Source organism: Berghia stephanieae, chromosome 5 (genome assembly GCF_034508935.2).
Source record: "Berghia stephanieae isolate SIO BIC M18660-M18661 chromosome 5, UCSD_Bste_1.3, whole genome shotgun sequence".
Lineage (NCBI taxonomy): Eukaryota > Metazoa > Mollusca > Gastropoda > Nudibranchia > Aeolidiidae > Berghia > Berghia stephanieae.
Genome location: NC_088364.1, coordinates 45,657,941 through 45,675,698, shown reverse-complemented (window position 1 = coordinate 45,675,698; position 17,758 = coordinate 45,657,941). Strand labels below are relative to the sequence as shown.

The following is a 17,758-nucleotide window of genomic DNA, read 5'->3' as shown; positions in this document are numbered from 1 at the left end:
GCAAAAACCATGACTCCTAAATAAACGGGGATTGGGGTTTCCTTGGACAACTGTTTTCGAGTGCTACCTGAATTTTGCGGGCTTTTGTTGTTGTGATTCAACATGATAAGCTGTGAAATTGTCATGGTATGTCGATTCTGATGACGTAAACTTAGCGAACACTGACCACTTCAAATGCCATTCACAATTTTCACTAATTTGTGTGGTACACTATTGACAATGCTATCATGATCTATATTGAGGGGTGATATGAATGTATGATTTCTTATTTCTGCTCTTATAATATCAACTGCTTTTTGTATTGCAAGATCATCATTTGAATCTAAATCGGATATAGCTGCTTGTGAAATAATATTCCCCTCTTTGAAAGTAAGCAAGACTTCCCGCCCATCCCTGTATTCCATTAAAGAAGGAACTCTCGATAGTAAATTTTCTTTGAATCTAGTTTTATGTACATATACATCCGACAAATTTATGGCATTTAATTTTGACAAAAGTAAATTGTAGAGATCATTCAGCTTAAACACAACATTTGTGTCTGTGCGAGCTTGTTGTTGATCAATAAAATTGACGATATCCTGTTTGCATTCTGCAATGTGTGTTTTGTATTTGTTGTCTGAAGTATTTTTACATCTAAAATCGTCTGCTCTTCTGTGGAACAGTATAAGGCAAGGCTTATGATACTTTGCTTCCATCGCAATAAGATCACCCTCCGCAAATACTCTAAGAATACTTGTATCTGAAAGAAGGACAGCTTCCTAGTAGACTTTTTGTGAAAGAGCAGGAGTCCGGACCTCAGTCAATTCCCCTTCACAACCCTTACAAAACAAGCAGTGTTTGCTTATATGTGATGTGTTTAATGTGCCTCTTGTATCAGGACTTGCAACTGCTTCACTATTACATTGATTTATCTTCTTTGCAAGCCTTTTGAGTTTTGATTTATGAAACCTGTGTCTGCAATTCTTATGGTAAAGTCCATCATTGTCTCTCAAAAAACTAGCAAGACATTTCACAGGTTGGTTAATATTGAATTTCAATGCTATTGGCAATCTACCTGAGTCATGAAAAAGTTTGATATCCTCAGAAATGGCAACATAAGTGTCTTCAATACAATTTAACTTGGTTGCTTTTTTAGGGTTTGTGAGAGGAGAATTTTCAATGGTTTCTTGACAAAACAGGCACTTCGACCAGTCAATTTCAGGGGAAGCTTGATCGAGTCTTGGAACTTTGTTCAGATTTTTACAGTCGACAATGGATGTCTGCCGCTTCTTTCCTCCTGCCATATTAGCGCATTCTAGGAAGGAAAGAAAAATAAATCAAAACCCCATGACATACTCAAGAGACAATATTTAAAGTTATTTCCTACAAAGTGTGAATTACGTAGTTTCTCAAGTTACAGAAAATGTTACCATCTTAAGGCGATATAGGGTAGCTTGAGAGATGACAGAATGAACAAGTTTGTGTGCGTGCGAGTGTGTGTGTGTGTGTGTGTATGCGTGTTAGTGTGTATTTGTGTGTGTGTTTGCGTGAGAAAGGTTAAACACATATTAGTTGACGGGGCTTGGATAGCTCAGTGATAAGATTCTCTGCAAAACAACAATAAAACAACAACAACATCATCAACACACACACAACGAACACATACTTCCAAATACCTGTTAGAATGGAACTTTAGTCCTTGCAATCTTGACCATTCAACAAATCAAACTAGCATTCCCATTTGACGAGGTCCCCAGGCATGATACTTTTAAGGAAACAAAGGACTGTGAGGCTGGCAAGTAGAAATATAACAAACAAGTCAATACATTGTTTAAAAAAAAACAAACCTGAACATGCAAAAGGTAAAGCAATGTGTGTGAATATTAGCGTGTATTGGTAGAATTGTGTGTGGAGATGTTCTTTTTTTGATCAACTGAGTTAATAATAAATTAGTTATGTTTTTTTCTTTCTCGGTCAGCAGTAATGATAAACACCGTTATTCTATCATCAATCATCGACAGGCTAATCTATATCTAATCGAATCTAAAAGGGTCTAAATTTAGTACTGACATAGCACATGTAACTTATATTATACTAAGATAGAAAAATATGTTCAGATCCAAGCATGGGCCATAATCTTACTCTATCTTTTGCATCCTGGGGGCTTATGATATGACTGTGACTCAGCTTTGATCTGACCCAATTCTTTTTTCACAACTCAATTCTTTTGTCATACATTGCGCAATACGTATCGCACTAGCATGCGCATAAAGTAAAATAACATCACGATGATATAAGACATTTATAATAGATGAAAAAGATTGTTCCTTACCTTTTCAATGAATATCGATTGCACAAAATAAAATTGTAGTTTGTTGACATCGTTCAAAAGACAAAACTCATTCTCTCAGTTATTTTTTAGACAACACATGATGCCATTGTCGGTAGATGGAGCTGTCGTTATCTCGAAGGGAGAGGCGGTGACAGATGACAAAACCGCATTTCGATTTAGCAATTATTGTACTGTACACAATGGTTGAAAGAAACCTCTTTAACTGCTTTAAATATTTTTTTTTTAGTCTCTTGTTGTTGTTTTTTTTTCGTTTACAGGCGCTAAGACATCCTAGTACATACTTAGTAAAGGATAGGTCGACCTAATGACTCATAGTTTTGTTGCACGGGCAAAAAAGGACAATTTTTATTGGGGGTTTTTCTGCGGTCAGAAGACCAAAAAAAATGTTTTAAAATAATTAAAAGCTATATTTTTGGTAAATAATAATGGAAAACATTAAAACAAACATATGTCCACGATCAAAAACACATCAAGATGTTCTTAATGGGTGAGAATGTTTTTTTTAAAAATACTTTTGTCATCGAGCGCCAAAACGTCACAAAGTGCGCGTTTTCACTAGACTTTACGACGAATTTTAAGGTCTTTTCAATAAAAATGGTATTTGGAGCCACCTATTTTTCGAATCTTCATAATTTTCTGCACCAATTTGTATACTTAGTTTGCTGGTTACAAAAAGTGCACAAAACGCACGGAACTTGCCGCTAAGAAAACGGACTTTTATTATTATAATAATTGTTAGAATAATTTGTTCAGAGAGAAGTTATGACTATTGGTCAATGGCCTACAATAAACATTTGAACCCTGTATTGGACAGCAGCATATGGGAAGAGATAGCGGGGGAGACACGAAGAAACCTGGCAAAGGACCGTGGAAAAAAGAAATAAATGAAGCGGGCCTGTCCTGGAATACAGCCACGGTAAAAGCAGCCGAACTCAAACAAAAAAATAAAACAAAATAGACGTGTCTGGTAGATGCCCCATGTGCCTCAAGCACAAAGAGGATTAAGCAGTAAGTTCTCTCAAATTGTTAAGTAACACGGTTACACAATTTTCGTATCAGTTGAGCTCCCTTGCACTGTAATATGTCTATGACCTTTGGTGAATCAGGTTTGTGACTATTTGTGACACACCGTCTTTATTCGGTATTATTTCGGGTTGAACCTAGGTGCACATTTTAAAAAGAACAACTTGTTTTTATAAAGCGCAATATCCATTAAACGTACTCAAAGCCCTTTACAAGGGCTCCCTAGGCATAGCAATGTAAAACGAGAGATGGCGCTTGTGAGGCGATGTTACAATTATTCTCGGACATTGCCAACGGCCAGGTACTCATTTTACACCTGCGTACGATGAGAGAATATGTGTAAATAGTCTTTTCCAAGGACTCAACTATGCACATCTTAGATCGGGACTCGAGCCCCGGTCCTTCCGATCCGAAGGCGAGTGTCGTAACACGAGACCACATTAGCTCGTCTGATAACCGAACACTAATTTAGGTCTTGATTGAAACCTGTAATGGACAACGTTTAGCGTTGATTCAAAAGCATTTCCGTTACAACAAAGAGCCCATAACAAGTTTTGTTGTCAGTCCTGTAAATAGATACGTACACGTTGGATTGAACCAAATTACAAAAAATAAATTTAAAGTGTAAATTAGGTTAGAATTTTTTTAATTTGAAATTTGAGAATCAATATTAGATAGATCTTCTCCATGAAGGATATTTTAGGAAGAAATTTTCATCCATTAGACTTGAAGGTCAATTTTTAGTATCTGCCTCACCACAACATATCGCTCAAATAGCTCAGTTGGTAGAGCACTCGATTCATACACGAAGGGACCGAGATCACACCTGGATCACCCATAGTCTGTGATGTCACCGGCGGAAAAGTTATTAGAAAGTTATCAGAGAGAACGTCATGTTGGTTGTGCGCATGCGTCTCTCGTCCTCGCTTCCTATGAAAGCGGCTTGAGACATTTTGCTGAACAATATTATGTCGCGGGTCTAGAGGCATATTATTGTAACTGCAAACTTCCTGTTTTGAGAAAATTAACTTTGAATGTTTAGCTATTCTTGTAAAATCAGAGATGAAAGGGTGGCAATAGATTGCCCATCAAATTGATAAATGAGAGGACTAAAAATGATTTAAAACCATGACTAACATGATTATGCAACAAGTATAGCTTTTATCATGATTATAATCACTTACAATAATTTGCCTCTCAACATGTCATAGTGGGATGTTATGAACCTACCACTTACAATAATTTGTCATTACCCAACTAAGTGTCACACAACATCAAACAAGCCAAAAAATGATAACAAGTAAGTTCAATTATAATTTATAATAAATTTATTCAGTTCTGGATTAAAAAAAATAATGTCAGATTATTTCAATGAAATGTACATTGAAGGTAAGACTGGCAAACCATGTAAGTCGCTTTCAACTCAGAGGCCTAACCCTTTCGCGGCTAGGCTGTATTTACGTCAAACACCATTCGATCCTCTACAGTTTTCATCTAGAGATTGGTCCCTGTGATAAGCTTCGAGTGATCGAGCGCGCATCACAGGGACTAAATCTCTGGATGAAAACTGCAAAAGTCAGTTATAAATCGACAAAAATAAGTTGAATGTCGGTTCGGTCGAAAGCTTACCTAGCCGTGAAACAGTTAAAACTTTTGACATTTAAAAGAATCTTATTAAAATTAGCATTGAGTACTATTAAAACAATAACAAAAAACGTGTCAAAAAGACTAAGGTGAAGGTAATTGGAAAAGGTGCAATGCATGGAAGTCTTTTTCTGAGGTCCCGAGTCTGATTACTTCGGTGGGCATAATATTATGAACATTTGTATTTACTATTCGCAAAGATGAGTTATGATGTAGTAAAATATATCTACAAAATAAGAAATGCAAGCAATTCTGAAATATGTATTAATAATTAGAATATTAATGAGGACACTTTAGAGCGCATTCTCCCAACAATATGGGCTCTTTGCGCTTAACACGGCATGAACATAAACGCAACCAGGGAAAAAAACATTTTGTACATATTATTATCAAACATACAGAGGAAAAAATGATATAAATTCATTTTCCAATTCTGGTGGATTCTGTTGCTGATTCACTGTTTCAGGCATGTCAGTTGATGGTAAGTCTGAAATAGAAAAAAACATTGGGGAACAATTATATTACTCAGACAATGAAGATACAGTCCACTCTGGATAATTGCAACTTGGTTTAATCGCAATTTTCGGTTAATCGCAACATTTCCCAAGAAACAGAATTAATTCTATATAGAAGTCACTGGTTAATTGCAACAAACTTCGGTTAATCGCAACAAATTTTTGCCCTCAAAAAGTGGTAAATTCAAGAAATCAATCAAACAAAATATCATGATTTCATCGTGGAAGAAATCGTGACATGTTGAATAATTGAGAGTAAGCAGGATTTAATGCTACAGTAGTTTGTCACCACTCTATAGGAGATAAAAGAGGGCGGGGCTTTACAACATGGGTTTGAAATGTCATCTGTGACCATTAAATAGGAGGTGAGGGGGCTGTGCATAGTTTTGACAAAAGGTAGACAATGACAGTTGTAAAGAGAGACTGAGCGATATCCTTTGTTATGGGATTGACATCTGTGCATTGTGACCAACGAGTTTGGTGAAAGCTTATTGGCTCTCACCAGGGCTAATCTCTTTGAGTCTTACAAATATTGAGAACAAAAGAGTGAAAGTGAATCAAATCAGAATAAAAGATGGCAACTTGCATCAAAGCTGCTTTTGCTTGACAAAATCTATACAGGACTGCCATATGGTTTTTATTTCAATCATATTGCTCAGTCTGTGGACACTGTTTACAACTAGTACGAGATAACCATATATGTGTAAAATGTTGCAACAGGGGATTGGAAACTCATCTTCTGTTAATTGCAACTTCGGTTAATCGCAACATTTTCGTGGATCCCAAGGTGTTGCGATTAACCGGAGTGGACTGTAAACTTACATTTCCTATGTTCAGTATTGTTGCTGTCATTCAGCTAACATGGTAACTTTCAAATCACAAGATAAAACCTGAGGACAACTAATGGGAACCCTTTCAAGTTATGAAAAGAAAAGTAACAAACTTATCATAATTACCTGTATCTTCACATTCCATGGAGATAGTTCCAGTTCCAGGCGAGCTTTGATCCTTATCGGGACAAGGCGGTGGAGACAACGAATGGATAGTCTCCCCAAGCAAAGCAGGTGATTGTGCTGGGTTGACCTCAGGAGAGGGCTCAGTGACAGGAGCAGGTGTGTATGTTTCCTGCACTGTGTGAGGTGATAGTGTATCCATAGACTAGTCTGAATCATCTGATAGAGACGGTTCATACAAATCATCAGAGTCCGAAAAAGAACTGGGGAAATTCTCATCTTCATCACTGGACTCTGAAAAATGAAAACAGAACAATCAGGAAAGTTAGTCAGATTGGTATAGAAAACAAGGTCTACATCGTTGTGTCATTGGTAGGTTGGTTACCAAACATTCAATACTAATTCCATCAAATTTCTTTCACACATCAGACAAGGCTAAGATTCTTTGCCTTATCTTATTACATCTTGAAAGTTACTAGTATGTACTATCTATCTATAGTAAATATAAGTAAGTAAACAGTAGGATGGAAAGTGAAAGTGAAAGTCAATGTCAAAGTCAAGTGCAGCGAGTGCACTCATTTCGTAGCTAAAATATAATATTTAACAAATTTATGTCATCAATTATGCTTCTTTTGGTTTATACAATTGGAAAAAACTCTAATTTGAAAATAAATTATCAGAATAATATAAAAACTTACCCAAAATAGCATCCAAAGCCTCTCGAGCCGACAGCTTTTTTATGGGCGCAGCCATTTTGTTTTCATTTGTTGTGAGATGAAAATGCGGAATTCTGGGATAGCTTTGGTCAGTTGCAATAATTTGCTTCGCAATCATTCACACTTACATCAATTTCCCTCCCAATGAAATGAATTATCAGTTGTTGCAATAATTTAGCATTAAACATATTGGCGAATCCTGATGCATTTTTGCAGTTACAATAATTTTATGACAAAACTGTACCAAGATTGTTCAAGACTGACAATAATCTCATTTTCTAGGAAATTGCAGTTACAATAATATGCCTCTAGACCCGCTATGTATAGAATGTACTCGTTGCTTTAATGTATGAGTAAGAAAATATATATTTGTGATGGGTGGGTGTGAAGATTCGGTGACAATTGTGAATATGGCTGGTAAGGAGAGAGTTAAAGGTATAATTTAGTCACGTGTGTGGGCGGCACATGACTAAGTGGACGTGTGGCATAGGGAGTATATAGGACATTGGGTGTACGTGTGTAGGAATGCATATACAAACACCCGTGGTTTCCAATAAAACTCAAACTTTCTCTTTAAGACTAAACAAGTAAGTGATGCATTGAAAATAAAAAGTCATCTTTCTAACTGGAGTCGATATAACTGCTCTCTTGGTAAAAACGTTAATATTTAATATTAGGTTGGACATAAATCAAACCCAGTCTTTTAAGTGGTTAGAGAGTCCCGATAGCTTAGTTGGTAGAGCACTCGTTTCAAAATCAAAGTGACCGAGATCGACCCCGGGTGCAGCCGAGATTGTCTTCTGACCCAACAATGCTTTAGGACGAAACCAAAAATATGACTTACGAGGAAAGGTTAAAATACTTAACACTCCCATCTCTAAAATGCAGATGAACGAGGGGTGACCTCATACGGTTATTCAAACTTGTCCATGTCTTTGATCAAATTGACCACAATGCACTTTCTCATGTAAAATTTATCCGAGGAGATAAAAACAATTTTTTTAACAAATTGTTCTATAATTATTCGGTATTTTTGAAATATTGTAAGGTCAGTAAATACATGGACCAGTTTGAAATTTATAACGAAAAACTCCAAATCATAAATAATTACAAAAAATGATATCATGACTTGAAATATGAATTTGATGAATAGGTTTTTGATTGACATATTTTAGACTGCTTATGATGTAAATACTGATCTTAGTCATGATATCAGTTTTAGGAATTTTTTACCTGAACCTTTCTTATTCTTTTTTTTTTCACAGAGTATTTAAAGGCATTTGACCGCTGGTTCGGATAAGTAAAAGCATTTGACCTAGGAAACCCTTACCATGATATGTCATGTTATGTTATGTTATAATAATCATTAACAATGAGAGGAATTACTAGACTTAATAAATATCAGTCGCGCCATAAATGAGTTAATTCTTGCTTGGAGAGCTGGACCTATTAGATTGGAAGGAAAGTACTTACGAGAGAGAGAGAGAGAGAGAGAGAGAGAGAGAGAGAGAAAGAGAGAGAGAGAAAGAGAGAGAGAGAGAAAGAGAGAGAGAGAGCGAGAGCGAGAGAGAGAGAGGGAGAGAGAGAGAGAGAGAGAGAGAGAGAGAGAGAGAGCAAGAGATAGAGAGCAATTACAAGGTAAACAATCGGTTATGGCTGTAGATGACGAGTTGATAAATTTAATAAAACGATTGTAAATATAACTTTAATACATTTTGAGAAATCTCTGGGGTCCTCAGATATTGATTCGTGTTTGCCATATGGGATCCATCGCCTCATATTGGAGTGATGCCGATGCTACAAAATTTGATTTTAGGTTTAATTGATTATATTTTAGTAAACTTAAACACTTATATGTTTGAACAACTAATGTAGACTCTTAAATTGCTTAAATACACGATTCTATAGTTCTGACAATTTTGGCAATACATTCAATTTTCATCACATTGAACACTCTGGCATAACTTGAGCTTGAGCTTTTTAAATATAGCGCAATCTCCACTAAACGTGCCCGAAGCGCTTTACAAAGAGCTTCCGACCAACAGCAACGCGTAACATGCAGAATCAGATATGACGCCTGTTAGGCTATATTGCATTTTTTTCCCCGACAGAGACAACGTTGTTAACGGCCAGGTACTCATTTTACGATGAGAGAATGTGAATAAAGAGCCTTTTCCAAGGACTTAACTATGCGCGGAGCGAGGCTCAAACCCAGGACCTTCCGATACAAATGTGGGTTTCATTCTACTAGACCACTTAGTTGCACGATAACACTCGTTTTTTTTTTTGTTTGTTTTTTTTTTTTTTTGGTTTTTTTTTTTTAAATACAATCAGGACGTGCCACCTACTGGACCAGAGATACACAATATCAAAGGATTTTGGGAATGCCTCCACGATTTTCGTCGTGTCAGATATAGATTCGTTTTGATTGCGTTCCATAGAACGCTTGAATACCCTCTAGCAAAATCCATGAGCATGAAGTGGATACAATGATAAAGAAATAACACAAACATAATCTTTAAGATAGAAAATTCAATTTAGTTAAATCTTTCCGGGCTTTTGTCTAAAACATAATCTTTAAGATAGTAAATTCAATTTAATTAAATCCTTCCGGGATTTTGTCTAATTGTATCAATCCTAATACGACGTGCCTTTCATCTAGATGTAATTCTCCGATAGAATATTGAGGCACGGATGATCGTCGTTGAAAATGTTTTTTTCTGTTTATCGAAGTTAAAATTTTCTAGCTGTGTTCGATTGCTAGAATGGCTGTTCAAAACTGTTTTCTTTCCTTTCTTTAACATTACGTATAGATAGTATGCGCTTGGCTAAGAATCTCACAACATTGCCATCCGGAAGTATAACGGACCAACACACAAAACTACGTGTAACCTTAAACGTCTATAGCCTGGTTATATTGTTTAGTGAGAATTATTCATGACCGGGGGTGGCAAAAAAAAAATACCAATAACAAAGATCCGAGTGACGTCAATTTCATTCTATCTATACTGACTGATGTTGAGTATTCGATTCAGGTATAAAGTAATACCTGGCTATAAGCAGTGACAGACATTGTAAACGTGTGAAGGTCGTCTAACAAGCGACTTGTTTTGTATGCGTGAAATGGTAATGGTTCAAATTTGGTATGCGATAAAAATAAATTATGCATTTTTGAAGCACATTGATTTAAGTGAATCCGTATGTATACCCAACTTTGCTAATACTTTTACGATCCTAGCCTTCAGACAGCCCCTCATCCTACTCTTTTGACAACTTTGATTATCTGTTGGAAAGATACGTTATTATGTATTTTATACATTGAAATCGATCTATACTTAAGAGTGATCATCAATGCCATCAATTGTTATCATCATCATCATCATCATCATCATCATCATCATCATCATCATCATCATCGTCATCATCATCATCACCATCACCATCATCATTATAATCATCATTATCATCATCATCGTCGTCGTCGTCATCATCATCGTCATCATCATCATCATCATCATCATCATCATCGTCGTATTCATCATCATCATAATCATTATCATTATCATCATTATCATCATCATCATCATCATCATCATCATCATCATCATCATCATCATCATCATCATCATCATCATCATCATCATCATCATCTTGGTCGTCATCATCATAATCATTATCATTATCATCTTAATTATCATTATCCACATATGGAATATTCCTAACACACACACACACAGACACACACATACACACACACACATACACACACACATGCGCAAGCGTAAATGCAAACAACCATGTAAACAAATACATACACCAAATCAACAAAAGCAGACACCAGTGTACAATTTAATCACGTTTATTAATCAGCACAAGATCTCAAAGAAAAATCCATATCAACAAACGATAAAATCAACATACACGCCCGAGACTTCAAAACCCATTCAACCATAGCACTAGCAATCAGTCCCACATTTAGAACAGTGGCGGCACAGTCTTCAACACAATGGGGAATGATATTAGCGGAAGAGTAGCGTCCCTTGATTGGACGTCACCGGCGGAGAAGTTATTAGAGAGAGAACGTCATTGTGGTTTTGCGCATGCGTCTCTCGTCCTCGCCTCAGATGAAAGCAGAATGAGACACGAGGACGAGAGAGACGCATGCGCAAAACTATGTTGACATTCTCTCTGTAAGGTGACGTCCAATCAAGGGACGCTACTCTTCCGCTAATCTCATTCCCTATAGATAGAATGCGCTTGGCCAAGGAGTTCACAACATTGCCATCCGGAAGTATAACGGACCAACACACAAACTCTGTGTAACCATGAACTTTTATAGTCTGGTTAATACAGTTTAGTGAGAACAACTCACAAACGCGGATGGCAAAAACAATAACAAAGGCCTGAGTGACGTCATCTAAGAACTATCTATAGCAAAACTCTTATTTTCATAATATGGTTAGAAATCTTTCACTTCATTTATCGATAAAACTAAACAACCGTCTTCTACATGATAAAAAGTCTGATATTTTATACTTTCTTTTTTTTTTCTTCTTAACGTCTCAGGTTTAAGTTTTTAAATGAGAAGTTGAGGTCGTTTTGATCTATACTTATAGGAAATAAAAGATTTCTGACCATTTGTGCCCCACTGCCTTATAACGGTAAAATAATATCGGGTTGGTAACGTGTTGAAAATAGAATCTTTAATAAAAACTATGAAACTTGGATTAAACTTAGTCTTTTTATCTTGGAGAATGCATACATTTAAAAAAAAATGCCAAACACTTAAATCCCATATTCTAGATCCAAATAAATGTTAACTTTAAATTAATTTATTTTGTCATCTTGATCTCCTCGACTTTGAGTCGACGGATCATAATTGTATATAGGCGTTTTGTCATTGTTTTGTAGAGTGACGGTTAGAACTGACGTGTACAATACATGCAGGTCTAACATCGAAACCCGATTATGGGCCTAGTTTAACATTGTTGTAATGGGCAATAATTTGCGTCATTAAAAAAAAAAAAAGATTTCCATTACAACAGTGAGCCCATACTGAATTGGGTTATCAGACCTGCAAATAAATACACGTCGGTTAGCGCATTTGATAAATAACGCTACAAGAGATGGCTGGAATGACCACAGGCATTTTGCTCTATTTTGCTTTTACAAACCAATCAAAAATAAATCAAATACATAAGTGAATTTCAAATGATTTTTGAAAATTTCAAAATAGAAGCTGGGTATAAACAAAAGTAGAGAAAAGTACCCGCGGTCCACCTCACATTATAATGTTAAACATGGTCTCAAAGCGGTATGATAGCTGGGTGAACTAGATACCAAAATGTGATTTCAAATCAAATGTATGATCAGAATTTTTATCTTTTTTTCTTTTGATCACTATAAAAATTCATAATGATTCTCCTCAATATTTCATTAACTTCGGTAAATCAATCTTATATTGTTGGCATTAACTTCTATTTTTAGCATCAGACGCAACCCGACGTAATAACATTTTGAGACGGCAGGCTACAAATATCATTTGTACCCTGCTTTGTACGCACGTGCATCTTATCAGAATTCAGAGAGTAGCTTTAACATGTATAATACAACCCGTTATCATATTTATCGTTATCGCTAAAATCATCATCACACTGTAATCTATATTAATAGCAGTATCATCGTTGTATTACAGATGTCATTGTAATTATAAGCTGTTAATACTACAACCCTATTTTAATTATAATTTTGATCGTTTTATTAACCTTTTCTCCTCTTTCACAGAATATGACATCGTTATCATAACAAGTAAACTATTTGAGATAACATAAAAGAAAATAGAATAATGAACCATGAACTTCACCTTTACAAAAATTGGGGAAAGGCGAGATCTGCCCAAATGACTGATCACACAAAACGGCTTTGGGATTTGGGAGTGTATGTTGTTTACAAATTATATCCTTGTTGATGATATTGGATCTAAAGACCTCAAAGTCAAACAACCTATCTATCCCATCTATTAAAAAATAACAAAAAATTATGCCGTTCCGCCACTACATCATAAGATATCGTCGCCTAGGCAGTCCACGAAGGAATATAGATAATTCATCAAACAAGATGCCTGATGTCAACAGGAATCGCCAATGTTGTCCAAGTGAGTAAATTGGGGGTTAATAATCTTTCCCGTGGAAAAAAAACGAAAGTGCCTGAAGCGGGGCTCGAACCCTGGACCTTCCGGATCACAGTGCAATGTTTTAACCACTCGGCTACTTTGCCCCCATCTATTAGACGAGGTAAATATAACTCGTTTTTTCTATTTATTTATATTAGACTGTATACTTTAGGTAGGCAAAATTATTAGCATGCAATTTGCTCACTTAGACAACATGGATGATTCCTGCTGACAATAGACATTCGTTTGTTGTATTAACAATGTATTCTTTCAGAGAATGCCAAGCCAACGGCATGTAAAGATATGCGACTGTGGCGTGATTAAAACGATGACTTATAATGAATACCTAACAATGTATTGAGTTCAAATAGATAGACATCGAGAAACAAGTAATTATCAACATAAAAATCACACAATATTTGGTACGATGCTTCATTCTTCTGTTCTAGTAATTTAAATTTACATAATCAAAATTTACAAGTTCTCCCCTTATCTCTATCAAGTAGAGGGTTTATAAAACTAATACTGATTCTATGATAGAGATTAGTAGATGATCACATACATACATACTACAAACATACATACATACATTCATTCATACATACATACATACATACATACATACATACATACATACATACATACATACATACATACATACATACATACATACATACATAAATGCATACATACATACATACATACATACATACATACATACATACATACATACATACATACATACATACATACATTCATACATACATACATTATGCTAAATGACCACAGCAGATTGTGTAGAGCGGTGATTAAAGAATAGGTTAAAGAGAACTTGCTGCGCTATGGTTTAGATACAATTCTATAAGCAGCGATTATAACCCACCAACACAAACATCAAAGTCAAACTTTTCTTTGTATTATATTCTATTTTCTATCGAAAACAAACTTTTATTGATATTAACATCTAATCCTGCCGAATTTTAATCTTTCGTCCCTAATGGAAACCTTAACAAAATAGCAGCGTATCAAAGTGGAATAATTTGCCCTGGCAATGACTGAAAGTGATGGGAGACAATGATATTCTTTCTTTTCAAAAAATATAAATCACTTTAACATTTTTTATGTTAGTTTCACATATTTGAATATTGCCTAATCAATATCTATAAAATTCTATAATAATGGGATCAGAAATTTAAATAACTATATTCCACTTTGATACATTTCAAATTCGCTCTAGATAAACCCTTGTACTTTGTCCTACATAAAATACACACGGACACACACACACACACACACACACACACACACACACACACACTCATTATATATATATATATATATATATATATATAATATATATATATATATATATATATATATATATATATACATAGTCATTTACAAAAGAAACTAGTCAGTTTGTTTTCGCCAATAGTTAAATACTGGCTGGAACAAATACATCGACACTCTATTCATTTGGTGTATAGTTTATTGAATTTGTGTAAACCGTTTAAAAGTCGCAAATATTTAAATCCATCCGGTCACCAAAATCTCGATTTTGCAAAAATGAACACAAACTTCAAATCCCCGAATACGCCGCACTTCAGTATTTCGTATGTTTGCCGTTAAGATTGATCAATGCCACAGCTCTTTGCCTTATTAATGATGTCAGTTGATAGGCTATTTACTCTGATATCTCATCTCGAATAGCATTTAATAGGACGAACAATTCGTCGAATTTTGTACAGCGGTCTTGCTTTCTTTTTCTTTTCTTTTCTTTTTTTTTTAGCTTTCTTTTCATGAAACCGCACATGAATTTAGTGGGATTGATGTCAAGTGATACAGCTGACCACGGGTTCATCACCCTTATATTTGAATCGTTTAGGAAAACAGATATTTGTCAAGCTCTATGTGATGAGGTGTTATCATGTAGGAGTATCATTACTTGATTGTTCTGATTCCGAATAAACGGGACGACAAGAATGTTACTTATGTATAGGTCTGAGTTGAGCCTTGGGTTGATAAGTATTAACTAAGTTTTTCTTCCACCAATTATCACTCGACACACCATTACAGATTCATATTATCTTCGATGTGTCACTTCAATGATGCTTTCGTCATTGAAACGTTCACCTTGACGTCGATAGCACGAAATCCAAATCTGTTTGTCTCTAGAATCAACTTCAGAATGCGATCCGTCTTTAAATAAAACGCCGGCCCACATTATATTCTGATCCCAGTCCTGGTGTTCGCGTGCTCATCTAAGTCGAGTAACTTAGTGCAAAGGGGATACTAAGCTTTTGAAACCAAACTCAGTCAGCGCGAATATTTGGTGTGGCAACGGCTGCAATGTAGCAACGCTTATGTGAAATTAATATCTGAAATTTATTTTTTGGGTGCACATTTACAAAATGTAACTTTGGTAGCAACAAGTTTGGCAGTCCACATCTGGTCCTCAAATGTGTGTCAAAAAAGGCATGCGATACACCAATAGAAAGAAACATGTGTCTACTTCTTTAAGATAAATAACAAGTACCACTTTCTTTTCTCTTATGTTAGATAATAGCAAATATAACTGTCTAGTATCTTTTGAAAATGACTATATATTTGGACAAAGTCCAAAGAAATATCTAGCGCTAAATTGAAATGCGTGGAAAAGTAAACATTCCAAAATGGCACCAACGGGATATCTCATGTCTGATTCCCCGAATCGTTACAGTCCCATCATTGATGTGATAGAAATGTTCTCAAACCGACACACAAACATTTTCAGCAGAGGATGGTCGAAATGTATTGGGGAAGGAGATCAGCTCAAATGACTGATCACACAAGAAGGATTTTGAAATTGGGAGAATGTCGTTTAAAAACATCCATACAACCTTGGTGATAATCTTAGATCTAAACAGCTCAAAAACAAAATACCCTCCACCCCTTCTATAAGTGTATGCGAACCAACCCATGATTGTGCCTGCTTATCAGACTTATTACTCGGCGAGGTGGCCGAGTGGTCAAAGCTTTACACCGTGACCCGTTGGTTTTAGGTTCGAGCCACGCTTCAGGCACTTTAAACGTTATCCTGAGCATGATTATTTACTCATTTAGATTTACTCATCTAGACAGCTTGGATCACTTCAGATGTTTGTTTGATTATCTTTATTCCACCATGCAATGCCTGGGAGGTGGCATCAAATAAAAGATGCACAAAAATATCAATTACTTCTTATGATAACAAAATCTTGTATATACTTGCATTTTTTTTCTAATTTGTAAACTTTAATTACTAATGTGAAACTAAATGGCTAGAAACTGTGGATTGCAAAATGTTTTAAACAAACATGAATATAACAGCTTTCAAAAAGAAGAAAGTACTTGTGAGGGAGTGTTTCGGGACCGAAACTCATCATCAGTCTGCCAAATCCAGATAGACGATAGAAAAGGCCTCTGTACGTCCAGTCAGGATAAACGATGGAATTCTTGTTGGAGAATAATTTGATCTCGGAGGGTATCGTACTCTATGCTTTCTTCTTTTGGGAAGATATAATATTCATTTTTGTTCAGTACTTTTTGAAATAGCATGATCACAATGACTTTTTATTTTCGCACGTACATTAGTGTCGTACTCGGGAAAAAAATGCTTTAAAAATGTCCAGAAACTCGTCCTTCAAATATCAGTCGATGAATTCGCCATTCATCTTGTCAAACGCTCTCATACCTGAGACTGCAAGGAAGTCTCACACTTTCGGTCCTAGGTTTGAGAGTTTTTAACAAGATGAAAGTTATTAAAATTTATCAATATTTTAAGGGCGATTTTTCTGGCTAAAATTTTAAAGACGTGTTTTTTTCAGACAACAGAACATTCAACAACCTTTTGCCATATCATCAGAATGGTAATCAAGATTTATATATATATATATATATATATATATATATATATATATATATATATATATATACATAATATACATATATATATATATATATATATATATATATATATATATATATATATATATATATATATATAAATGATAAATAATGTCAAGGACATAACACATTAAAAGAAACTCGCAATCAGTACTCACATTCAAATTAAGAACTCATCACTCATAAAATCATCACATGAATTATTGTATGTTTGACCCAACACGTATTTACATTAAAATGTTAGAAGCATTTTGGCATTTAATAAAAATCATAAACTCGTAGATTAAAACATGTCTCACTACCATCCAAATATCAAGCTTCATGCGGAATGTCTTAGCCAAGAACACACTATGTAGTACTTTTTTTTTATCTGTCAGAGATAGCGAATAATCCAAATATTCGTTTGTGCCACGGATGAAAAAAATTGTTTTGAATAAATTTATTTGGTTTTCAGATTTGGATCAGAACACTGACGTATT

General features: G+C 35.2%; 2 protein-coding genes across 2 annotated transcripts; both read right to left on the bottom strand.

The window, feature by feature from the left end:
- Positions 1 to 153: 153 nt before the first annotated feature.
- Positions 154 to 1,743, bottom strand: LOC144973012 (uncharacterized). The gene is made up of 2 exons (XM_078914936.1): positions 1,656 to 1,743; positions 154 to 1,294 (listed from the first exon to the last, which is right to left on the bottom strand). Exon 2 carries the CDS (start codon positions 1,281 to 1,283, stop codon positions 759 to 761), a length of 525 nt encoding a protein of 174 aa, XP_078771062.1. The 5' UTR covers positions 1,284 to 1,294; positions 1,656 to 1,743; the 3' UTR covers positions 154 to 758.
- Positions 1,744 to 4,333: 2,590 nt separating this feature from the next.
- Positions 4,334 to 7,494, bottom strand: LOC144973011 (uncharacterized). The gene is made up of 3 exons (XM_078914935.1): positions 7,166 to 7,494; positions 6,471 to 6,761; positions 4,334 to 5,486 (listed from the first exon to the last, which is right to left on the bottom strand). The coding sequence occupies exons 1-3, from the start codon at positions 7,175 to 7,177 to the stop codon at positions 5,454 to 5,456; spliced, it is 336 nt and encodes a 111-aa protein (XP_078771061.1). The 5' UTR covers positions 7,178 to 7,494; the 3' UTR covers positions 4,334 to 5,453.
- Between the last annotated feature and the right edge of the window lie 10,264 nt (positions 7,495 to 17,758).